General features: G+C 42.0%; 2 protein-coding genes and 1 long non-coding RNA gene across 3 annotated transcripts in view; 1 reads left to right on the top strand and 2 right to left on the bottom strand.

Annotated features, from left to right (window-relative positions):
- LOC119011000 (SPRY domain-containing SOCS box protein 4-like) overlaps nt 1–3,236 on the top strand; it is an 81,739-nt gene extending 78,503 nt beyond the window's left edge. The window contains exon 4 of the mRNA XM_037083716.1: nt 121–3,236. Coding sequence (XP_036939611.1) covers nt 121–248 — 128 coding nt within the window. The 3' untranslated portion in view covers nt 249–3,236. The remainder of the gene's footprint in view (nt 1–120) is intronic.
- On the bottom strand, nt 869–5,456 carry LOC119011004. Its single transcript, XR_005072106.1, has 2 exons — nt 4,892–5,456; nt 869–3,880 (listed from the first exon to the last, which is right to left on the bottom strand). It is a non-coding gene; the product is annotated as an uncharacterized LOC119011004 (long non-coding RNA).
- Nucleotides 5,457–8,572: 3,116 nt separating this feature from the next.
- The window catches only part of clstn2 (calsyntenin 2), a 149,545-nt gene continuing 132,110 nt past the window's right edge, over nt 8,573–26,007 (bottom strand). Inside the window, exons 11-18 of the mRNA XM_037083713.1 lie at nt 19,449–19,615; nt 18,344–18,492; nt 15,385–15,590; nt 14,525–14,692; nt 13,298–13,443; nt 12,986–13,106; nt 11,983–12,173; nt 8,573–11,858 (exon numbers count right to left, since the gene is read on the bottom strand). Of these exons, the coding sequence (XP_036939608.1) occupies nt 11,631–11,858; nt 11,983–12,173; nt 12,986–13,106; nt 13,298–13,443; nt 14,525–14,692; nt 15,385–15,590; nt 18,344–18,492; nt 19,449–19,615 (1,376 nt within the window). The 3' untranslated portion in view covers nt 8,573–11,630. The remainder of the gene's footprint in view (nt 11,859–11,982; nt 12,174–12,985; nt 13,107–13,297; nt 13,444–14,524; nt 14,693–15,384; nt 15,591–18,343; nt 18,493–19,448; nt 19,616–26,007) is intronic.

The following is a 26,007-nucleotide window of genomic DNA, read 5'->3' as shown; positions in this document are numbered from 1 at the left end:
GCATAACAGATATTAGGATGCATGATTTAGAGGCTGAGGTGCAACAATAAACACAAACAGAACCGATCTACCGTCGTCGTATCCTAACGTCACCTGTCTTCTCTCCGTCCCTCTCCCCAGCCGAGCCTCTCCCTCTGATGGACCTGTGTCGGCGTGCGGCCCGCCTGGCGCTGGGCCGGGACCGGCTGCAGGAGATCGAGAGCCTCCCTCTGCCCCAGTCCCTGAAAAATTACCTCCAGTACCAGTGACTGACACCAGCAGAGCCGACTGGGAGAACACGGACACAAACTAGACCACCGGAGCGTCTAAAGATGGAAGAGATGAATTAAAGAAAGGAGCTGCTGGATGGAAGAATGTCCACACTGATGGATTTATAAAAAATAATTAAAAAAAAAAAAGGATGGAGATGAAAGATGGTGGAAGTCCCGGCTTTCAAACAGAGGACAGCACAGCACCAGCTTCTTTTGGATTTTCCAGCTGCTTTTTTTTCTTTCTTTTTTTTCTTCCATTTGTTTTTTTTTTTGTTTTTTGTTTTTTTGACTTAAATTATTAATGATGGTAACCCATCAGTGTGTCACTCATCCAGAATGAAAACCCAGCCTCCGATGGCTCGGGCCGCAGGTTCGGAGGTGACCCTGTTCGGACGAACAGCGCCGCCCAGTGACGAGAATCAAACGCTGCGCCGAGAAAAAGCACACTAATCCTTTTTTTCCCTGGAGGCCTTTCTGACGCACAGTCAGCGACCATATCATTGCTGTTGGATGCCAGAGTGTGTATTCATGGTCTCCTCCAGCGCAGGTGGCAGGCTGCAGAGCCCAGATGTCCAAGAGGATTTTAGCACTAATGTTGTTTTTCTTTTTTGTCTTGATTATCTGATTGACTCGGGGCCCGACCGAAAGCTCAACCTCGCACACAGAGTAGAATCGAAACATGGCTGCAGGTCGTGCAGGCAAAAGAAATGAAGCGTGTCCAGCTTTTTTTTTTTTTTTTCTCCCGGCTTCGTGATGACACGTGACGACACGTGACGACAGGTGACGACAGGTGACGAGCCCTTTCAGACAAACACGTCACGTCCATCAGACAAAAACTGATGGATTCGTTGAGGCGACGTTCACAGTGATTCTTCAGCTGGTGCATGAGAGGAAAGTAGGAGATGAAGGACAGAGAGGGAAAAACAAATGGATGAGTGATTAATCTGAAGTCTTAATTTATGACGATTGTCAGCAGGGAAGTTCCCACTCCTTCATTTTTATCATTTATTTTATTTAAGAGAATAAGAAAGTGTTATTTTGGCTCTCTTGTCTTGTCTTGAAGCTTTTTTTTTTTAATATGCAGTTTATTTATTACTTCAAGAAAAAAAGAGGTTTCAGGCTTTTTCCTACCTCTTTCTCTTCCTCTCCTTAAAAAAAAAAAAATCATCTGATCTGACGTGAGAACAATCTCCTCAACAACCGAAAACGACTATTAAACAGATTATATTTCCTTTGTGCGCATGAAACAATAATTAAGTAGTAAATTTGTTACAGCGCTCTTTATGCTCCTACAAAGTCACCTAATTGCTCGTTAAATCTACAGAACTTAATAAGCACCGATCTAAACACTCGGCTGATCTGCTTCCTCGGGACTTTTCCACTGTGGTTTCATTAGATGTGATTGATTTTTACTGAAACAGCTCACCAGTCGTGTGAAATCTGATCTTGTTTTTAAGGACGTCATTGATCACGGAAAGCTGATTAAGAAAAATGTTTTCAGGTTCTTTAATAAGGGAACAAGACGAGCATTTCATCTCACTGTTACTGTGAGGATACTGAAGAAAGACTCGTGCTGTGTGGGAAGAGTTGTGCAAATGTTACTAGGTCCAATTTTTCAGGCTTACCGACGTGATTTTTTACATAACCGCGTGTCTGAAAGGGGCTTTGTTCAAGATTCAAAACCAGAGGAAACTGCTCGCTTGTAAAGGAGCGTTAAAGGATTAGTTCACCCAAAATAAAAGAAAATTAAGTCATCATCCACTCACCCTCGTGTCGACGCAAAGTCAGGTGAAGTTTCGTGGTCGGCAAAACATTTCTGGAGCTTCAGGGGAAAACGGTGTTGCAGCTTTCTTGGGGAAAAAAAACTGAAGAAGATGAGGACTTGTTTAAAAAAAATGCAGGTCGTCCAGAGATCCAAGAATGATTTGAAATGTTACCGACGCCTTCAACACGCAGTCAAACTCTGCGTCAGCGCTGTTTTACTGTGAAGCTCCAGAAATGTTTTGTGCGATGTAAAACTTCACCCTCATGGAGATGAGACATTTTTGGGTGGACTTTTCCTTTAAGTTTAAGACCGTACGGGACACTCAACCAGAGTTCAGAGTTCTCGACATGAAGCCGTTGGAGTGCGCGACCGCGTCGGTCAGAGCTGGAGGTCGCGGCCCGTCGCGGCGTCACTAGTGCTGACGTGCTGTTGGGCTGTAAGAGGAGCCTCACCTGCTGTTGTAGCACCCTGCTGTAGCTCACTGGTACCAGACAGTATCTGTCTGCTCTCCGCACAACTGTCTTAATGACCACAGACAAACAAACAAACAAACAAACAAACAAACAAACAGGACCAGATCTAGTCTCGCTGGATCTTAAAAAAAAAAAAAGAGGTTAGAGCGGGTGGAGGAACATTACTGACAGGACAGTAACGTGTTTCTGCCTCAGAATGACCCACACACACACACACACACACACACACTGTAGAAGACCAATCATGTTTCCTTTCCTAAAAAAGCTTGAGTCACTTTTTTTTTTTTTACTTCTGAGTTTGTATCCTTCATTATTATTATTATTATTATTATTATTATTATTATTATTATTAATATTACTGTGAGTGTGGAGCCTGATTGTGATGATGGTAGGATGACGATGATGATGATGATGATGATGATGATGATGATGATGATGATTATTTATCACAAGCTAGTTCTATGTTTTTTTAAACTGGTCATTGATGGTTACATTCAGGTAAATTAAATGCAAAGATGCTGGCGACAGAAAGGACGAGAGACATGAAAAGTTGTTTTCTTCAATGCTGCTTTTATTAATATTATTATTATTATTGTTATTATTATTATTTTGTGATGGTCACCTCCTGTATCTTCAGTTGGGGTGGGGCAGAAGAAGGGCCGTTCAGAGACGTAGCAGAATGTGCGGACAGACGGTGGAGATGTCAACAGATATGAAATGTGAATAAAAGCCAAGTGAATTTGAAAACACGTCTGTCAAACGCTCCTTCTGTTTCTTCCCTCTCACCCTTGTCTTGATTTACAGGAGTGCTCGCTAAAATATACATGCTGGAGTCATCCAAAATGCATCTGAGTCGGAGAAAACAAAACAACAGTTGGCGCTGCCGTGAGACGCAGACGAGGCTGACGGTCGAACTCTTGCTGACACGTTTTTGGCGTCTTTGATTCTGTCTTGGGGAGCGTTTAAATCTGTCGAGGGAGGCCTTGGCGGAGAGAAAATTGGGCTGTAAAAAGTCTTTGGCTGTAAGTTTTTCCAATTGTCATGTGTGCAGTTTCCACTCCAGAAAGTAAACAGCTAATGCTCCCGCTCATCAGCTCCTGCAGCTGGAAACACAGCTCAGCCAGGGAGATATCGACGTGTAAAGCAGCAGCAGCAGCAGCAGCAGCAGCAGCAGCAGCAGCAGCAGACGTTAGTGGAGCCTGATGTGGTTACAGGTTTATATTTCCTCCCTGTGATGTGGGATCAGTCTCATCAGGGTCCAGCTCGCCGTATCTGAATACACGGAGGACTTGATGTCTGAGATCAATAGCAGACGGACGGTGTAATGATGCCTCCACGGCGCGCAGGGGGACGGATCCAACAATCACAACTTAACAGGAGCAGAGAGTCCACTAAAGACACACACACACACACACACACACACACACACACACACACACACACACACACACACACACACACACACACAGAGATCATCAGCAGTCAGATCTATATTCTCCAGTCAAACACAGACGTGAATACTGTCTGTGGTGATCAGCAGCAGAGTTTCAGGTCTCACAGACGGACGTATTAACACTTTGACTCTCCTCTCGTATAAAAACAACAACTCGATGAGGTCACAGTTTCTTTTGAGTGTTCACATCCTAAAAGTGATGAACTCAGTGACACTGACAGCCCTGAAACCATCACAGAAAGAAATAAAACACTCATATATATTCTAAAAAATGTAAAACTATATCGGCCCACCGTCAACAACACTTGGCTGTCATTCACTTCTTGTCACTGATCTTTACAGCATCCAAGCTGCATCTCTCCTGTATTCATTAATACAATAATCATAATAAACATGCATTTTTAAGGCTCGAGCTGCTGATATAACATTTCATTTTGCAGTGACTTGTGCCAAATATACACATGTAACGGCGGGCAGGGTGTTTAACAGATTTACGTTATTGTCCAGAGAGAAACTTTACCGGGAATCTTATAGTTATAAATTATCTGAAGCATCTTTTTCTCAGTTATCATCTCTGACACGACCTTTGAAGGAAACACCTGTACTGAACCTGTCCACATGCTGCACACACACACACACACAGACATACACACTGCTGCAAACATTAAACCCTGATGTTCACCAAAGCAGGAAACAGGCGACAAAGCTGCTATTAACTTCTAATCTGGGACTTTTACAGGAAGCCGAGGTGTGAAAAGGGGTCTGCAGCACTTCTCTCTCCTGAGGACGGCGGTGTGCCGTCAGCGTGGGGGGACGAAGAGAACAACAAGGATGTTTTTCAAAGGGTTTTTTTTCTGATTAACGATGATTCAGAGAAATTACAGACAAACAGCTCATCAAGTATTTTCCCTTCCTGTCGCCAGTGCTGAGAGAAACAAACACGACTTACAAAAGGTGGTTGAGTGAGTCAAAGCACTTGTCAGATGGAACTGTTGGGACCATCTGGGACTGCACGGGGCCTGTTAGTGCAGAGAAATAACTCGGTAAGAGGTGGAAGCAGAGCCTGAACACTAATAACACAAAAGCCTGAATGAATACATCCAAAAAACCTTCAGGGCGACGGGAACAAACAGTCATGTTGTTGTAGGAAGTTATCGATGCACACGATGCTCGGTTTGTTCATTTTTAACTGCACACATGTGCCCACTCACATGTTCGAGTCTGAACTCCTACAATTAATCAACAAAGTGACAAAACACAGCTCCAGGAGGAGGCGTGTGAGCGCAGAGAAAACATGTGGGAACTACACAGGGATGACAAGGAAACAAAGTCCCTCAGGGGCCCTGATAGCAGGGTTCATGCCACTGTTTATGGTCTACTGTGTAATTGTGCTGCACAGTTTTTAGCATCATGTTCTCCATAAATAACCTTAGAGAACCATCTCCGTCCTTGTAGCACAAGCCAACACACACACATTGTTCTTAGGGTGACTATTATTTCACCCATATGTGGATTTATTTCACTTTTCAGCCAGGATAGCTGCCCATGGCACACCCGGTGCCAAGGACCGGTGGACAGATACATGGGAGGCGACCTAATGTTGCCGGTTTGCTCCCTTTGTCAGGGTGCAGTCAGGGATATTTGGTGGCTCTCCAGAAAGGGGGAGAGTGTCGCCCAAAGCTGGTAGAGCAAATGCCTAAAAGGTAAAAATCATAATCAAATAAGTTTAATGAGAAAAAGGGTCAGAGTAAGGGTTACCCAGTCCAAAGATTTGATCTGCAATCACATAAAAACAGAGAAAAGCTGTGAAATCCTCACGTTTGAAGAAGATTTTTCCCCTTTCATCATAAATGGTTAAAAGTTCCCATGACGTTAGAATTTATATTTTAGTAATTTTATCACCAGTTGCAGGCCAACAATGGAAAAAAAAGGTTATTAGATGTCCCTAATGATATTTTTTAGGGGTTGTAATTTTCTGGAAACCAATTAAAACATGTTGACTCCATCCTGCAGGAGCTTATTACTAATATTCCATCCAATAAGCGTTTGTTTCATTTTTATGATGCTGCTTTGTATAAAAAAAAAAAAGACCAGAGCTCACAGATTACTGAACAAAAACACAACTTTACAACACTGAATCTGGTGAAACTCTAGTTCTCCCTCCTGTGTCCTCCGGCTGCTCCGTCTCACCTGGACAGACAACTTTACATTTTGCTAAAGTAACTAACGACCTCCAGATATGCAGCACGATCAGCATCCTGGAGACGACCTTTAATTCAGGTGTCGACGTATTTGTTTTTAACACTAGGTGATGTTTACTGGCACTAACAGACCTCATCCGGAGTGACTCATACGAGATCAAAGTTCAGTAAACACACGGAAAACTTTTTCAGAAATAAACGTGTTGAATGATTCATATTTAGATCGTAAATTAGATGAACTGAAACTGGTTTTTACTGATGTAAATCAATAAGACACTGTTGCTAAACTGAAATGAAGTGAAAAGAAAGAAAGAGAAGAAAACAAGAATAAATAGATCCTGTCAAGATTAATTTGGCAAAGAATTACTTGTTTTACTCGAACCACAGAAAAACACCTAAGACTGAACAAACTCAACAGTCTATTTTCCTGGAGCTCGAGTCCATTAGAGTGATATTGAACATGCGGCGCTCATCAGTTAAGAGGGCGCATTAATGCTGCTAATTATCAGGCTGATCGTATTTCTTGGCCCTCAGGGATCAGCTGAGTGGAGAAATGAACAGTCAGCACTGCTGTGGGCAGCGAGCCCAGCCGGAGCCGCAACACTTCATCTGCTCCAGCTCCGGACGTTTAATTCAAACAGAGGCCGCTCAATTAAAAGCTCTGTGGGGATTGATTTCAAATCAATAGACTGAAGTTTATACCGAAGGAGGGACTTCAGACGTCTTTTAAATATTCTTAATCTTTTACAATACTGGTCAGAAAAGTGTCAACTCCAACAACTAGATATTGTTTCTTGCAGCCTTTGTTTTCACGCATCATCAATTTAATATTTCACATTTTTTTTTAAAATCAGTTTTTGTCTGATCTAATTAAATTTATTCCCCATCCTGTATTAATTCATCCTCCCACCAGCAGGGGTCAGTGAAACTCTGCAGTAAACACACCGAGTAATTAAATAAGATCTCATCCAGGCTGAAATAAGAAATAAATGAAAAACATATTTCCATTTCATTAGTTTTCTGTTGACGCATTTATTTATTCTAAACAAACAAACAAATAAAAATAAGCCTCACTACTCTCTCTGAATCCTTCATCCTTCCCCCCCAAAAACAACATTATATTCATATTAAGTCTTTGTGTGTCGACCTCACAGCCTGCTGAATGATTCAGACACTCTCAGCAGGTCATCAATTCTTGTCTTCACGCTCTCGTTCACCACCCGGTTACAAAATGTTACATCATTCATCACCAGATGTGAGGTTTTCTGAGCCGATATTGCAGCACGTTTAATTAACATGTTTTTCAGCTGGTCTTCACTGTGGGTCGTCTTCATCTTCATCTGCTCTTTCGTCTTTGTCTTCTTCGCAGTTTATTTTGTATTATTCAGTGAAACTACTGTATATCTTCTGGGAACTAACATATATTATAACTCAAATGTTCCCAGTCGTCTTGGTTTTGTTACAATTTGATGTAAATGTTTTAACAGATGTGATTTTTTTTTTCTTCCTACCAACAATCATTTACCAATACAACATTTTGTTGATTGATATCAAATGTGAAGCTACAGTTAGCTTAGCTTAGCTTAGCACAAAGGCTGGAAACAGCAGATGCAGCTGGCCAGGCTCCATCCAAAGGTAAAAAAAAAAATACTTTCTAGCTCCTTTATAAGTTATAAATTAGTTACAGTACAATTATAAATTTCTTTAATCTATGAAAAATTGAAGCGTCAAAAGAAAGACTGAAGAGAGGTCACTTCCTGGAGTTAACAGGTAAATAATCCGGCACATAACCCTCCATAACATCACACACTGTTTTGTTTAACACTCGATTTGAACAAATTATTTTCTTGCTGTGTAACTAAAGTTGTGAGTCTGACTTTTCAGATTTCACAGTTCTACACAGAGGATCTTCGGTGGCCTCTCCTCTCCAGAACTTCACACAAAAAAAGCCGCAAAGACCTTTTTTTTTTCTTGCACCTATAATCATCTATTTACTTCCTCAGATTAATATTTGGTATATACACACTTATTGTGTTGCTGATTGTTTTTGGAGCTCTGATAAAGGTTATGAATTGTTTACAGCGCAGCTTTTCCTGACCTCAGATATCACAACGTTGTTCTTCAGAGGCCTTTTGCTCAGAGCTTTTCCTTTATCTGTCTTTAAACAGGTGCTGTGGCTCAGGAATACAAACACTATGAACGCAGCGTGATGTTAATCATGCCCCCCGCTGTCTGTTGGAGCTTACAGAACGTCAACAAACAAAAACACAAGAGTCAGCTTCATCCGACATGTGACGCATCCGGGCGGCTTTCCAACGTCTACAGTGACAAGCTCATTAATTATGCAAGTCTCTCGGTTTACAAACACACACACGCACACACACACACGTCAGACGTGCGGCACAACAAAGAAAAACCAAGACGGAGAATAGAGTCTAAAACAAGTCTTTATTGGTCAATATACAGAAAGCAGTGGGATGACCACTAAAGAGAGAGAAATCCCAACCATTTTGTTTACAAAAACAAAAAAGAAACGGATATATATAAAATAACTGTCTTGAACATTTTTACAGGGTTTGTTTTTTTTTTTTTATATGTAAAAGAATCATCTTTTTTTTTGTCTTTAAACTTTCAGAAGCACAATATGACAAAAAGGGGGGAGAACGAGGGAAACAAGGCAGTTGTTTCACAATGATGACATCACAATCACAGGTGCTTAAAGGCCAACAGAGGGACGGAGGAGGGCGGGACGGCTCAGGTAAAGAGCTCAGAGGGACTAATAGTCACTGACACTGTGTGAACAGGTGAGTCCTCTGAGGATGTCAAAGAGACACGGAGTTACTTTTAGATCATCTGCATGTCGACACACTCATGGAACTACGTTGTGTCTGAGTTAATCAGCAAAAACGACGACACAAGATGGAATAAATATCAATAACGTTTCCACTTCTGCTCGTGGATCTGGTGAAGCGGTGCCGACGTGACTGCACCAGTGAATCAAACAGTCGCTCTCTGATTCCTTTCTCCGGGCATTCAGCTTTGTAGGTATTTAAAGGGGCACTCCACCAATTTTACTACTTCTACTATTTCGTTTAATGGCGTCTGCGGCTCAAGAGGAGCTGAACGCGTCTGAAAAACAAGCCTCGGGATGTGATCAGGGTTAGATCTGCTTAGACGTGAGACAAATGTTGAACACGAACTGGAGGCGTGGAGTTCAAAAGGACACGGTGTCAGTCTGCAGCATTCGGCTGATCTGAACCTCGGACGGTTTTACAAGAATCAAGTCCGACTTGGTTTCCAACTAAGAGTCACGTTACTCTGACAATCAGCAACAATCTGTGTCACAGGCAGCGAGTCACAACAGAAGAGATTGTGGTTGATAACTAGCACTTGGCCGAAAACGTTGTAACGCGAGTGTGACAGGCAAATGTTTTTGGAGAGTGCAGCAACCTTTTGGAAACATACAGCGCGCAGGACATCGTTAGCCACAGCTGTGTGTCACATCTACACCGTGAGGAGATTTTATGCTACAGCAGGATTTTTGTGTTTTTCCACTTTTTGCTGAATTTTCTCAGGACAATGTGACTATAACTGTCGAAAGAATCATTTTACTGCAGAGAGGTTTGACACAGGTGCTCTGACAGCCACGATTTTTACTTCTAAGTCTTAAACTGACCCAGAATTCAAAGCAAATTAGTCTTACTTAAAGTTGTCAAGAAACAGACAGGTCTCTGCAAAGGATTCATTTAGACGTCAGTCTGATGTCTGACTGTCGGTTTGATTTAAAGCCACAGTTAAAGTCCCTCTGTGTGAAACCAGATCCTGGGTATTTGTCGGGCAGGTCTCATAGTGTTTTCACGTGGTGTCAGAATAATCAGAAAAATCAGTTCCCAGCTGGGAAAATTTCAGCTGAAACTCTTGCGAACACGACTTCCCAGCTTTATCGTCATACATGCAGAAACATGGCGGATGAAAGTAAGTGATCAGTTGATGGTAATAAACCTTTTTATTAATCAACATATTGCACATGAACTTTTTGCTCACGTGTAATTTGAAGATGGTATTGGGTTGTTCAAACAGCTGTCGTAGCGTCCATGCTGCTTCCACGTTAGGATTTAAAAGCTCATGAACACAGTAAAGTTGGAACAATGACTTCCTAACTTAAATGGGATGTGAATGCAGTATAGGTAGAGATGTTGCTGAGTTGCATTATGGGAAGTGTATTGTTTTTGGAGATAGATCCATACTAGGCACTAAAGTCAAGATATTGCTGCCTTCGTTGAGATTTTAACCTATTTTTCGATTTCAAGTTCTGCAAAACTAAATCGATGGAGCGCCCCCCCCACTTGTTCTTACACACTGGTCATTTATACTGGGCCCGTAATTTGCATAGAGGGCTCCCATTAAACATGGAGACAGGAATCTTGATCATCTCTGTATCATTTCATCTGCTGAACAAAGAAAGACAACTGATCTGACCCCAGAACAGCAGAGGCTACAATAGGCCACAGTGTCATTTGAAAACATAAAACCAAATGTTTAAGATATGAAACGGCTGAGAAATTCTGCTTTGTGTGTATAAATGAGGACGACATGTGGAACGTTTGTGATATGAGACACAACAGAACAGGATCTTGTTTCTCTTTAGTGTCCAGGCCACAGAACCACAGCACTGCCACGTATTTATTAAGAGAAACTCAGCGCTGATCACACAGACAGACCACAGTCTGGTTGGAGTACGAGATGAGAACAGAGGATATTACACTTAGTGACAGACAGACAGTACAGCTATGTTATACCCACTATATAGGCCAAAGGAACTACACAGAAAATGTGTATGGGTACATTAAATAATGGATATGTATGTGAATACACTTCTGCTAAATCTGTGAATAATATCTCATTCATCTTGGAGATTGTTTCTTTAAAAAATAAAACAACACAAACGTAATCTGAGGATGCAAAAATAAATATTGGATTGAAGCCGACATTATCTTTGTGTAAATGAACAACATGGAGAGACTTTTGTTTCACTACTTAACATCCGACTTGAGTTTGGATTCAGTTTTATCAGGCAAACTCCAGATAATCGTGCACAATATAATCAGATGACTGTGCTCGTTTGCTATTCATAGTTTATTTTCCTTCTTAACGGGCTGTGACATGAATTTTAATTAATGCGTACACAATGTTTGTTTTTTTTATTCCAGCACTGTGGGACTGGAGCCGATTCTGTAGTTCTGACATTGTCCAGCAGAGGGAGGCGTTTCGTTAAAAATGACGACAACGTGGGAAGATTCAAAGTGTTTTTTGTTTTGTTTTTTTTTCCAGCAACAGATTGTAAATAATTTCATCAGAGATTTTTGTTTTTGTGTGCATGAAGGATGAGCTGTGTGTGTGTGTGTGTGTGTGTGTGTGTGGTTGATAAAGAGAGAGAGAGACGAACACGGTTTGTGTCTGCAGGTATGTGTGTTTATGTGTGTGTGGTCAGTATGTTACGGAGGAACTGTCCCACTCTAGTTTTCCCTTCTGCTTCCTCTCTTTCACCTTCTCTCTCTCGTCTTCCTCTTCCTCCTCCTCGTCTTCATCGCTGTTGTCTGACTCGGTGCTCGTCATTCCTCCCACCTGTTCCTCCTCCTCCTCCTCTTCCTCTTCCTCCTGCTCACGTCCTTCTTCTTTTACCTCTTCGTCCAGCGCCTGAGCTCCTTTTATGTTCTGGAAATCAAAAACGTGAACAAATACGGCTGAGATATTTCGTACTTTGAATCATCGTCTGTTCTCGTCATCGTCTTTATAAAGCAATAAAAACCTAAATGTTTAATTGCAAATGTCATCCAACCTCCATGGGGTTGACAGTGATGGTGAGCGCAGAGTTGTCCCAGTCTTCCTCAGGTTCTTTGCCGGCGTCCTCGTCCTCTCTGGACCCCTCCTGATGTGTGGCGTGGATCCTGTACACGCCGATCACCACAATCACCACCAGGGCGGCGATACAAACCACGATAACGGCTGTGGCTGCTGGAGGCGCTGCTCCTGGAGAAGAAGAGAGTAAAAGAATGTGTGGTATGGCATCATATCGTAATGTGATGTGATTAATCAACAAAATTAGACTTCAGTAATAATTCCTCTCTATACAACCCTCGTCTGATTTTACTGTTTTGACCACGATTCTTTGCACTTATTCAAGTTTGATGTCTTTGCTGTAACTCTCTTAGACGATGCTTTAGGATGAGTAATTCAGATTTAATTGACTTGTCTAAACTGCTTAAAGTAAACACAAATCAAAGGAGCACAAATCTAAATGTCCATTATAATCATCCCTCACAGTGTGACAGTGGATCCAGTACTGATCAGTGAGAACAGCAAAGAAAGTCTGAAGGCTCCTTAGATACGAATACAGAGGGAGTCTTTTATTCTGTGTTCATTTCATCCATACTTCTGCATGTTTCTTGAAAGCTTACAGAAACGCACAAACAGAGCAAAGCCGAGAGCCAAAAGTTAAAGTGAGACACGACCACATGGAAAGAGGAAGAAGTCTTAAAAACAGGGCCAGATATTACAGAACAGCTGTGAGGGGATCGGATGGGAATTAAATGTGAGTTTGTCAGTGGTGACGGAAAACTGGAAACGAGCTGGTGCCCTCTGGTGGTCGTTTTGCTCCACACCACTATGAAGGATACATGAAAGTATTCAGGCAGTAATGACTGTTGTTTAAAACAGACGTGAGCAGAAATGAAGGAAGGAAATCTCACAGAGGTTCAATATTTCTATCTATGTCCATCTTTTAATAATAATAATGATAAAGAACAGTATTATTTTTGTTATTTATATATCTGCTGGCTTACCTGACATGTGCGAGTTGAGAGTGTGTATCATGAGCGGGTGATGGACGGGTCTCATGTACTGAGGTTGGGCCACCATATGATTGACGTGTTCCACTGGTGCCGAGTGGTGAAGAGCGCTGAGCTGCAGAGGCGGGACAAACACCGTTACATCAGGGAAACATAGGTGGACGATTAGAAGACAACATAGTATTAATGACAAAGACAGAAAAAGAAAAATGAGAAAGATATCAAAAAAATAAAAGCACATGAAGAGAAAGCGGGGACGAGATAAACAAGGAAAATGGTGCTTGAAAAAAAAAACATCACACCGACCTCTAAATTGAACTCATTGCTTGTGTAGCGTCCGTTCAGTTCGGAGCAGGTGAGTCTGAACCTTCTCTCGCTCAGGGTGGCAGGTCGCCAGTTCCTGTAGCGCACCTGTCTCAGCGCCTGCTCATAGTGGGCCATGGAGTCCACTCCTTGTAACACACAGGGAACACATGTTACACCGCAGTCTGAATCTGTCGTACAGCAGTGTGTCGGTTTGTTACTGTGATCAGTCATGACAGGAGTCTATTTCAGGGACCTTTACAGCTGTTGGCCTGTTATAGAGAGCGAATGTCTGCCTCATTGTCGTATGAAGGGCACGACATTTTGAGAGATATTGTATAAGAAATTAAAGGGCCAGTTCACCCACAAAATCAAATATTTTTTCCTCCTTCCTCCATCTAGACTGTTGAGGTGTGAGTTGCAGAGTTTTGGAGATATCGGCCTGAGAGATGTCTGACCTCTCATGAGTATAACAACGATATGTCGCTCGGCTCGTGGTTCCCAAAGAGTCAAAAAAATAACATTTTAAAAAAACTCAGCGGCATTGTCTCTTCCCAAGAACCATGACCCAGTTACTTAAGCTAATCCACAGACCCTGCTGTGAACGGCTTCATGAAGGAGTGATATTATTTCCTTATCATTGCAGATGGAAACACGCATCAACTCATGGACAGGGGCTAGCGAAAGTTGCAGTTCAGCAGAAGAGGAAACCGTTCTCAACGTTTAAACGTTCAATCATATTTCAAAGTAGACGTCTCTACAGTCCATAAAAAAAGGCTCTGACCAAAGTAGAAGCACTGATTCAACTTATAAAATTAAGAAAGTTCAGGACATGTTCTCCAAGTTTAAAGGGAAAAGAACTGTATCCCTCTGAAGGATGTTTCTACAGGTGCAGAGCTAATCTCACGTTAAATTATATAATTCAAATACTATTACATTTAAAGGTAAAATCCCAGCTGTTAAAAAGAGCACTGATTGTGACTTTTGTTCCCAGAAGGTCAAGTACCCACATTTTCAGTTGGTAGCTGCATAAATAATTGATTATTCCCCTGAAATTCATTCTAACCCCAGAAAAAGAAATATTTCAGTGAAACACAGACACAGATATAAACAATCTACTTTTGGGACGGAATAAAAAGCACCACAGGTAAGAAGAAAAATATGGATTTTGGATTTTGGGGTGAACTGTCCCTTTAAGTTGGATAAAGGCGGTGCATTCTAAGCACCTACCATATATTGATATCCCAGAGGTGGAGTTGGTGGCATCCAGGTGTTTTCCCAACAGAGCGCTGTGATGAATCTCCAGACTTTCTCTCTCAGGATTCAGCTCATCGCCAATTACCAGCACATCGCAGTAGTCCAGGTTATGCATCACCTCCATCACACCTGGTCTGCGGGCTGTAACCATGGACACCAAATGACAAAAAAATAAGTAAATGAGCTACGTGTACCTTAAAGTGAAACTCTCGCCAAAATGCAACCTAGGCTTTTTTTGTGAATGTATATGAGTCAAACCTTCATGTAAAAGCATAATTACGACGAAAGAGCCACTTTAAAGATTTACCGTATTTTCGTTTTTGGGTCACACTCATTTTCAGTGGGAGTGCTACGGGCACTCGGCACAACATGAAACTTTGCTCGTAGTATCACCAGAGTCTCTACGCATGAACACCAGCGTTGAGAACACTTTGTGTACACAGAGTTTACTAAAAAGAAGGTTTTTGAACAACTCACGTTAGCAGTAGCTTGTTCTGTTTGCCGCCGTCCTATCAACTGAGAAATATCGATTTCTGAATGCAATGTAACAATAAAAAAAGCACTTTTGATGCTGTTGTAAAAGTGCCTGTAGCACTCCCACTGAAAATGAGTTTGACCCCAAAATGAAAATACAGTGAATCTTAAAAGTGCGTCGAAATTATGCTTTTACACGAAGGTTTGACTCGGGTACATTCACAAAAAACAAAGCCTAGGTTGCATTTTGGCGAGAGTTTCACTTTAACAAGAAATTAGAATACATCTTTTGTTACATTACTAAAAGACCGGTATGACATGAGAACATCTCGACGACACAGGCAGCCTCTCACACTCACATCCACCGAAGCTGTCTCCCTTCATCACGGTGCTGGTGATGTGAAGCTCTTTGAAGGGTGCCACACCCAGCGGGGCCCGCAGGTCACCGGCAGGCCTGACGAGTCGATTAGATCCTGTAATGGTGATTCTCGGTTCACTGGGCGGCAGGACCATCACCACCGCCTTGATGTCTGGAATGGAGAGACACGTGTCCTCTCCGAAACACCTGACACACACACAGACACACACAGATAGAAGAAGAAGAAGAAGAAGGGAGGAGGAGGAGGTTACAAGATGTGACGGTGGGTTCACCGCAGATATGTGTTGTCGTATCAATGGAGCTGCCACAAATATGTTTCTTGTTGGTGAGAAATAGTCTCCGTGGGAAAGATACTGTCGTCTGAAAAGGCAGAAAACGTGTTAAATTTGACTGAATGGTCTCTAAGATTAAATAATCATGACAAACGTGGTGACAGAGTTACAGCATGGAAGACAGATCTGTTATATTTTGGTTCAGGACTGGGAAGATGTGGTTTGATCAGATTCAAACATTCATAATCAACCAACGAAGGGTTATTTGAGTTTCTTTCAGATGTTGCTCCATCCTGGTTGGTTCCCACTTCAAACCAGTCGTTAATGATCAAGAGTGATGAGAGTGGATGATTGATTCAAACATATACATGTCAGCACAACTGTACACACGCTGGCTGTGTATGTGTTTAGCATGTTTTGGGTTTTTTTTTTAAAAATATTTGCATCTTACTTTAGGAATCTTTTGACCAGGTGACTACAGATGAAAAATAGTAATCTGGCTACTTAAGTTGAAAGAGCAGTAACAAAAACAAAATAACTAAATTAGTTTTTTTTGCCAGCAAAGAATAGTGCACAATATGAGGTGCATGACTATTTTATTTTCCAGTAAGTGATGATGACCTACTGCCTCTCCTGGAGTGTGCTGAATGTCAGAGTAAGCCGGTGTTGAATACTTAAAAAGAAAAGAATGAAAGATTTTCTTTTTTTCCTCTTTTTCTGGTTACATTTGCAAATTGCAAAGCAGCAACTAGAAATCATCCTCTGAGTTTGACTTTATCATTTTCAAAGTTATCATCTAGTACAATGAACACTTCCGGAGAAGAAGATGCTACTTCTTCTGCTTTGAATCATTATTGTAAAAAGAAGATGGTTTCATTTTCCTGAGCTCCTTCAATATTCTGTCTCTAAATAAAGTCCCACAGCGATACAAATTCCCACCATCTCTGAACTTTACCTCTTTCACATAATCACTATATAAAAGTTGAAAAAAAAAAGTCCAATTTAAACTGAGGCCTCCCTTCCACAGGAGTCTGCTTAGTATCAGGAAACACAGAGAGCAAAACAAGTTATACTGTTTCAATTCAGACATTAAAAAGTGGCAAAAAAATGAAGAATTACTTCAAAGCGTCCACTTCAGGAATAAATAAGGGAGGAAAAAAATAAAAATAAGCAAAATACACCAAAAAAGACGAGCTTAACCTTCGCTTGTTTGGATTTCTACATCCACTTCAAACACAGACGCGAAGCTCTTCACATCTTCAAGAACAATTCAAACAACATCAACAACGCATAATGGGGCTCCATATAAACACCTTTGCCTGCAGTATTCAACATCCTGTATCTGCACAGTGAGCAGATGGATCCATCTGTCTTTATCTCGAGGTGAGCAGTGAAATGTTGTTCAGAGTCAGACAGCCTCTATTGCTGCTCCTCGAGCTCGCCTCAATTTATCGACCAGCGCATGTCTGAGCTGATTTGACCTGCCTGCGCTCGCTGCTAAACAAATGAACAGTCGCCGTGGATGGGTGTGGAGACGGGAGCGGATACATAAACTATCTCCTGCAAGACGCATGGACCAGCGATCCAGTTCGACATGCATCCGAATGCACACAAGCGAGCGCGGAAAAATATTTTAAAGAGGGAGGAGACGCAAAGCTCAGACACACAGTACACCGCACACGGACGCAATCATGCACGTTATATTTGATGTGATGCAGTTTATTGCTATGAGGAGCTCCGGGTCAGTTATGAGACCTGTGGTTTATTCTTAGCCGGCAATCTGATTGAGCCACTCAACATTTAAGCAATTCATGTACAGTTTTAGCAAGTACACAAACTTGTAGTTCTGTTTAAGTTCTCATTCCGTTGTTAAACACATTGTTTTGGGATTCATAGTTTCCAGCATATACGGTACAGATATGAGGTGTTACTGGAACATTAACCTATTAATGGAGGCAGAAATCCTTAATAAGAAACTCCTAATAATAAGTCATTTTCAAAATATATTGTTGTGTTTGTAATCTGGTGCCTCAACAATGTGACTTGCAGTCAAGACATCATTTTTTGCTTCGGACAAATGTTGGACGAACAGACCGACTGGCATCGCCTGTTTCCCAGAGTTCTGCTGTTTTCGGGCAAAGTGGACAAAGTCGATTCAAAATCGAATTACACCCAGACATAGACACAGAGAAGGACACTCAGAGAGAAACAGATACAAGTAAAAAAGGAATGAAAAAGAAAATAAACCAAAAAAAAAAACAAGGAGAAAGAGATGCGAGCAAGATGGTCTCTGTATTCACCAGCAGGCTTAATGTCCTTAACGGCCAGCTGGTCTGTTCAGATTTAACAGTTTCTACACTAATGATCCGTCTCACTGGGACTTCTGTGGCTTAAAACACAAAGACAGACACGCCACATCTGACAGAGACTTCCTTCAGCGCTTTAACCACCTCTCCTCTGGCTGTTTGTAGCTGATGTAACTGGGTTTAAGATGACCAACTTGTTTTATGTTATCTAAGTGTTCTCGGGGTAGCTGTAGACAGCAACAACTGGGAAGTTCCCTCGAACACGAAATCCAACAAAATGTGATCACGACTGTGCAGCGACAGTGAGTGTGAATAAGTCAAAGAAAGGAGTGAAAATGCATCTGTGTTCGTCTGCACTTACTGCACTGTGGTGGTGATGTGCAGCCGTCGGAGGCCGGCCGTGGGGAACTGACGAGAGTTGATGTAGGAGACTTTGGTCATGGCCGTGTTGATGCTGTCAACATCCTCTCCGTCCACGACCAGCACAGACTGGGCAGGGTTGAAATGGAACTGGACACAAAAACAAACTCTTATTAGTCTTGAAGGAAACTTCCAGACATTCAAATTCAAGCAATTGACATTTGTTGTTATTTTTTCAAGCAGCTCCTGTTGTTATGTGCCCCTCTTCCGAGGTCTGACTTGTGCAACTATTGTTGGGCATTGTACATGTCTGTAATCCCAGTTAACAGGCGAGCTACGATCATGGTAACATCGGCGCGACAAGGTAACAAAAAGTCAGTGCGTCAGTTGACTGCGTAGGGGGGCGAGTTGGGTGAAGGACATAAAAAACACAACGCCTGTCAAATCCCTGCAGTGGAAACTTCATATTTACTTTTTTAAAAATGGTTTATTTCTGTTGTATTACTGCTAAGGTGGTTCGCAGTTGCTATCCTACCAACCAAATATTAGCCGGTTTTATACTGGGCAATAAGCCGTCGTTTTTAGATTTAGACAGAAGGCGGTAGATTGGGGGTCTGTTCTGGTCCGCCAATTTGACACCTCGAAAGGTACACTTATTCCGCCTCCATTGCTATGTAAATCTGAGCTGTCGATGCGCCGGCAATTGCGTCAGATGGGCGGAGGTGTGAATGACGTGCACTGTTGTGCGACCCACAGCCGGGGAACAGAACAGCTGCTGAAATCCAGGAGATGCAGCGTCTCCTCGGTCTCTGTCGCTGTCTTCTGTCCACTTGTTGTTGTAGCAGCAAACTACTAAAGGTCGCTACTTTCAAATTAAAAGCCCCCCGCTAAGAACCCAGTTCTAAACTCCTATGGGGTGCAATGTAAAGCTCTTATTTTGAAGACAAATTTGTTGTTACTGTTCTAGCCCCAACTTTGTGCTTCACGTCACGTCACATGTTTATGCCCACCCCAGTGGCGGCTTTTGGAAAAAGGAGGAATATTACACCTCCCTATTACACCTGAAAATGTATGTGTGTGTGTGTTTGCCTCCATTTTTTCCATACCTTGATGTCCTTAGCGAGGCTTTCAAGGGAGTTAATATCAAGGCCTTCCTTGCAGGCCTGCAAGCAGGAGATAACCTTCTGGGTTTCAATGCGTCCTGGTCGGATTGTCAGACCTGAGAGGCTGCCATGGAAGTACTGGGTAAACCTCGGGGTTGCGACCTCACCACCTGATTGGAGAGGACAGAAGACAAGGGAACCACAGGGAAGGAAAGAGAAGTGAGATGTGGGGCAAAAAGAAGGGCCAGTGTCACAATGTCAGCCAATTCCTAGTCTCACATTTTCCTTGTCTGCTTTTTTCCCCTGCCATCTTCTATCATCTTAAGTCCTGCCATCACCTGACCTCCCCTGTCCAGCCGCACTTCCCCATCAGCCCATCGCTTTATATACCAGCCCACTTCCATTCATTTCTCACTAGATCATCTATTGTCCTTCCGCCTTGGCACTCCAGCCGTTTTCATCGTGTGTTTAGACTCCCAGCCTGATCTTTTGTGTCTCACCTGCACTGCCTGCCTGGTTTCTGGCTATCGCCCTGAATTCGACCTCAAATAAACTTGAACGTTTTATTTTACCGGCCTGGTCTCAGAGTTGTGCTTCTGGGTCCAAGCCTGTTTTTACAGAGCCACTGCCTGGTAAAAGAGACAACAACATGTATTATGCATGTTTCCAGGGGAAAAGCACACAAAGTTTCTCCGAAAATAACATCTGTGAATCTGCTTCAGAAAGAGCTTACGAGACCCAGTGGATAACAAGCTATGAAGAATTTAGAAGTTATTTTTCCCCCCCAAGTTCACAACCGAGGTAAGAAAGAAACATGCGAAAACAAGTCTGACACTAGTTCAGACAGATGTAATTGAATCACACTGACGTATCTGTTACTGAAAAACAGTGATTACATTTCACAACCTGCTCATTATCACATGTCTGCATTGTGCTTTCTGTAGCACCCTCGCTAACTATGTTGTGGTAGCAGGTGGCAACAACTAAAAAAGACAAACCTTAGAATAGGTGGAATTACCTGCTGGTCTGAAATACTCATGATACACTTTCAACACTTGGCACAACTGTAGATATTTTGACATTTCCTGTCAGGTTTGACGTCCGAGTCTGACTGATGTCATAATTCGTGTTTGACCTGAAATGCAGTGCAGCTGCTACGGAGAGCGAAGGATAGCGGGGAAAAAAACATCCTGTCATGCAAAATAAATGGACCCTTCATTGCAAGCCAGCACACTGGCACAGTCCGAGTGTTCGAGGTATCGCAGCGCTGCAGTCTGTGGGGTCAGCTCCGTCACAAATTCACTCGAGCCCTGACATTATGTGCAGCACTTTTTATATATATATATATACACGGCACCAGAACCTGGCCAGCTCTGCCCCGTGGTGCAAATTCACCACGTCTGATGATGTGTTTGGGTCTATTCCACTTAACAGAAATTACTTCCAGCTCTCGCTATCGGTGAAGTTCAAGTCTGCTCAATGAAAATGACACCAGAATTTAAAGTGTGTCAGACTATATTTAAACTCTACACCGTATCAGTCGACATATATGTCACAGAGGCTTCAGTGAAATTACACATTTACATCTTCTCTGGGTAAGATTTAAGTCTACATAATAAACTGTATTGTGCTTGTCTGGCCACTTAAAATTTAAATTTTGTAAATTATATAAAGCGTCTTATTGATTTTGGTTTATAGAAATTACATCAAGAAAAATATCAAATAAACGGACAAATATATTAAACAAACAGAAATTAATTTGATCAATTATTAAATCAATAACAGATTTGAACTAAAACGGCACTCAGTAGAGTGCATACCTCCACCAATCACCCTTGGTGCTTCCTGAATCCTCATTTCTGCACATAGCAGCTGCAGGTTTCAGCCCTATCTGTGACCGTCTAGTGGCTGAGAAAAGACTCCTTCTTTGAAAACATATTTAAAGACGCTAGCAATGGACTTTTATTTGGATATCCATCCAATCCAAAGGTTTAAAAGGGTTCATTTGATTGAATGTTTGTCCCAGTTCCCCTTGTGAAACGCCGTCATTGTTTATACTCTTGAACTTGCCGTATTTCAAACCTGCTGCAGCAAAACAAAATCCGTGCCGTGCTCTTCAAAGTGCCTGAATGCTGAATAAATAATTTTGCTGTTTGAGGTTACTAACCCACTTACAGTTCCCCCAGCCTGGATGTTCTCTCGTACTGAACTGTTCTGTACAGTGAGGCTCGGGGGGAACGTTGGACGGTAACGGCAGATATTCTTCTGAACGGCAACTACCAGCCAGCCAGCGTGAGGCTGGAGGCATCTCCTGTCTCAGCTCTGTCACTGTGAGTCACACAGGAGTGCATACATGTAGAGCCGAGAGAGAAGATCGTGTCACAGAGACACCAAACATCTGCCTTCAGCGTGAGACTCACAGTGCGCTGAACAAAGGCTGTCTACACCACAATATTAATGTTAATTATTCAGTGACTTTAGTGTTGCTGTTGGTGTTTGTGTTGTCTTACACCCTCCGTCTGTGTTAATCATAACACCAGCCTCGTCTGTCTTGTGTTTATCTCCTGGGACTCTGAGGTGCAGACGGTGGACGCTGATGATGCTGATGATCGACTGCACAATCTTAGGATGCGGTCCATGTTCTCCGAGGACCATTAGCACCAGCAGTATTCAATTTATAATAACCGGATAAAAACAACACCGCAACTAATGGGCGGGGGAATCTGTTCAAACAATCCAACTGTCTGAGGAAAGTTTCAGAACAATGTCTCACAGCCAGGCCTTCTCTTTGGGTTTTTATTTCATTCAGTTTCGATGGACTCACCTCTTCACTTCCTGTCTTTGTGTTTCTTGCCTGCGTGATCGTCAGTCCTGCCTTGATTTGTTTCACCTGTCCCTCATTATTCTTTTCTCCCGACACACATTACATCAATGTCAGAGGCTGTAATCTCTTCGTTGACGTTTCCGACATTCCAAGTGTTCAAACTACCTTACACCAAACGTTATCCATAAACTGTCTGTAAAGAAATGATCTTGATGAAGGTGGTAAATGACACATGAGGTAACCGACACCATTAAACATTTTATCTAACAACATTACATTCACTACTGTTATACAAATACTGCGTCTACAAACACATCCGACCCCCTCCCAGACTTGCAAACCCTGCCGATTTTCCCTGGAGACTCAAGTTTTTTTTTAATGCTCTCTCAAGAATTCCTCCTGGCGACACAGTACTTCTGTATTTCTCCCACCATTGCCCCTTTTAATTATCGTATCTTATTTCTGGCACTGAACAGTGTGCAGTCTTTTGTAACGTCGTGCATCGTCCTCCTCAGTGAGTGACAGATGGATAAAGAAAGGGAGACTAAAAAATAAGCTAATTTCAGACATCCTGGAAAGAGAGGGCCATCCTTTTTCTGAAATCTTCCGTGTCTACATTTCTGTCGATCACCGGGGTCGCACTGACGTCAATGGCTGACAAACATGAGGCAGCGGCATGCACGTGCTCTTTTAGGGGTTAGGACAAAATACGAATGAATGAATGAAAACTGATCGATGTCTTTCTGGAGAAAAGTTTCAGTATACTTATCATTTTTTTCATTATCATTCTTTAAAAGTCACAACAAATCAGGAAACAAAGTCTCTGGAGCTCAAATCCACGCCTGGGTTTCAAAATCCTCCCCATTTCTGAGGTCTTAAGGTCGATAAGTGCGCCTCCTCCACATGGGTGCTTCCATTATTGTGTGATGTCAGAGAACCGCCGCGTCGTGAGCTCAGGGTAGATGGATTTGCCCCAAGTTTACTAGCAGGACTTCTAACTTTGAGTGACGCTCCATTGTACTTTTTCTAGTAGCAGGGTTGTAAATGTTCCAAAAAGTTCCACGTTATCTGGAAAGGCAGCATTAGTTCTGTGTGTTCCTCCTCCTCCTCAGTGGCAGTTTGTCTTTGTCGCCTGTGTTGAGCTTTCCAGCAATTCACTGAGTGTTTGATGCGCCGACTCTTTTAAAATTTTATTTTATCTCTTATCTGGTTCACCTCACCTTGTCTTAGTCTTCTTGCTGCCAGATCTGTCTGTATCTTCCTCTAACTACACTTGTACACCTGTGTACTGAACATTTTTGGCAAGGGAATTTTGCTTTTTAAATCAAGCTCTTTTCTTTGAGTCGTGCTAATGAGTCCTTTTGCTTGTTTTACTTGCGGTTTCTCTTGTCGTTACATAAATGCAGGCAGGGACACAACACAACATGGAAGTTCTCACAGTAACACTGGGAATCAGCAACACGCAGACTGCCAGTGGAAAGTTAGAAAAAAACGGTCCGTATTTGTCCAAATGCAAATAAATGTAACTGTACCGCAAAAAAATGAATATTGTCAACCTCAAGAATGCAAAAGTTTACACCTCAAAGTATTCGTGCTATAGTAGATTATAGAGAATATCAAAGGACACACAAAGAAACAAAACTGTGACTGAATTGTCTGAAGTTGTATGTGTTGAGCTAATGCGCTTGCTCGTAAATTCAGAATGTGTTTGGCGTATGTGAGGATAGCTTTATTTAGAGAGTTTTGTACCCGGCTATGTACTGCCCACTTGCAGCATTCCTGCAGAAAGGCAACACGCAGGGACCTAATGTGGCCTATAACACTGGAATGAGACTGCCTCGCAGATGGTGCAGTGCTATCCAAATGTTTTTAAAATGCTGGTGTGCCTACTCGCTCTGCCGTATTCAGAAATCTCATGTACCGATACGAGTGCAGGCAGCCTGTTTCAGGAAACGGTGTAATTCTGGCCTCTGCCAACCTCGAGGTGAGCTCAGTCGGACTGAGGAGCCACTGGCGCTCCAGTCTGCACGTCGGTGAAGTTTGATGAGTTCTGTCTTTCCTTAAAAAATGTTTTTAAAAAAAATACAAATTCTTAGCTGAGATTTTCAGTTAAATTTAGAAACAGAACATCAACATGAACAGTGTGTCCACTTCCTCACACCCCTGACAACACAAGAAAGAAACAAACAAAAATACACCCACAAAAACAATTTCTTTCTCATTAGTTTCTGTGGTCATCCGTTTGTGCAGCTGCATAAATATAGACTTCATTTGTAACTGAAAATAAAAGTCAATGAGGTGCAACGTTTGTCCTCTTAATGCTGTGATACAGACAAAGAAGGGTTGCCAGATCTGTTAAATACTACTTGCATCCACTAACATCTCAGCCAGGTTTCAAAACAGGATTTGTTTCAGACCGTCGGCATGATTTTCTGTGCAATAATGTTCTTTTACTATCAGTCACTGGAAGTTTTCCTGTTTTCTAGCTGTTGCAACCAGCTTCCAACAGCTGTTTCTGTTAGGAGGACAATGCTGTCCCCATGTACTGTATTTTTACGCAAATATTGTGTTGCTTTAATATAACAGTACATCCCATAGCAACCTTCAAGAGCAACTCTTTACCTTCACTCTTCGTAAGAATCTGTTCTATGACATGTGCTTCTACCAAACAAAACTAAATACTTCATTGTTGGAATACTGAAGTTCTGTCTGTGTTGAGGCCGTGGCTTCCTTACCTGATGTCTACTGTCAAATTTGCAAACATAAAAAAGGTGAATAAAATGTGATTTGAAAGCTCTTTGGTTTTATCAAAAATAACAAGAATAACAATCTGTGTTTGTCGCTCTTCCTGTGACTCTTTAGTGGAACATCCACAAACTGCAAAACTAGGAATATTAACCTCATCTCAGAACTGATTGGTCTTATTCTTTAGACCTGCTCATGCATCAGAGACAGACATGGTAAACACTGTTTTTAAGGTGACATAAGGTGTAAGTAAGTGCAGAGTGAGGAGAACTCCAAATAGGTGTCAATTACCTCCATTTCTCTCCAAATATAGAAGCATCACGTATTATTGTGCACTTCTTTGTCTCTCTGGCAAGTGCATTTTTTAAAGGTTGTCATTTTGATCCAGTTTCTTCACTAACAGCCAACTGATTGAATGCATCTAGACGTGCATATCATACTGAATCGACTGAATGAGGAAGAGAGGACACCTCACTTGGATTCACATACACAACATATGCTAGTAAGTAATCCCTGCTAATCAACACTGAACAGCAACCTTTTTTATATAAAACGTGCCCCTTTTAATTATACTTTGATTTGATGCCATTTGGAAAAGTTCCCAATGTAGTTTAATTTATCACATTAATGCAAAAAATGGACCTAAATCCAAGACACACACTCACAGAGGCAGGCAGGAAAAGGAACAAAGAGTGAGCTTTAAAGCTGGTAACCAAAGTCCAAAAATCCAAAATTCAAAATGGCAAACAACAAAAAAGGCAGGCGACAAAAAGGTAAGAAGAAGAAGCCGAGAAGTCTAAAGAGTTGGACAGAAAACAGAAAAAAACATAAAGCCATGGGGGGAAAAAAAATCAGGAACACGGGCAACGGAAACATGATGAAAACCGGACTGATGTGGGGAAACAGACGAACCAACAAAGTGAGGGAACGACACAGGCTTAAATATGCAAGGAATGATTAACGAACTAAACACAGGTGTGCACAGAAAAAGGA

This window comes from Acanthopagrus latus, chromosome 21 (assembly GCF_904848185.1).
Source record: "Acanthopagrus latus isolate v.2019 chromosome 21, fAcaLat1.1, whole genome shotgun sequence".
In the NCBI taxonomy this organism is placed as follows: domain Eukaryota; kingdom Metazoa; phylum Chordata; class Actinopteri; order Spariformes; family Sparidae; genus Acanthopagrus; species Acanthopagrus latus.
The sequence above is the reverse complement of the archived record's forward strand: the minus strand, read 5'-3'. Positions and strand labels throughout refer to the sequence as shown.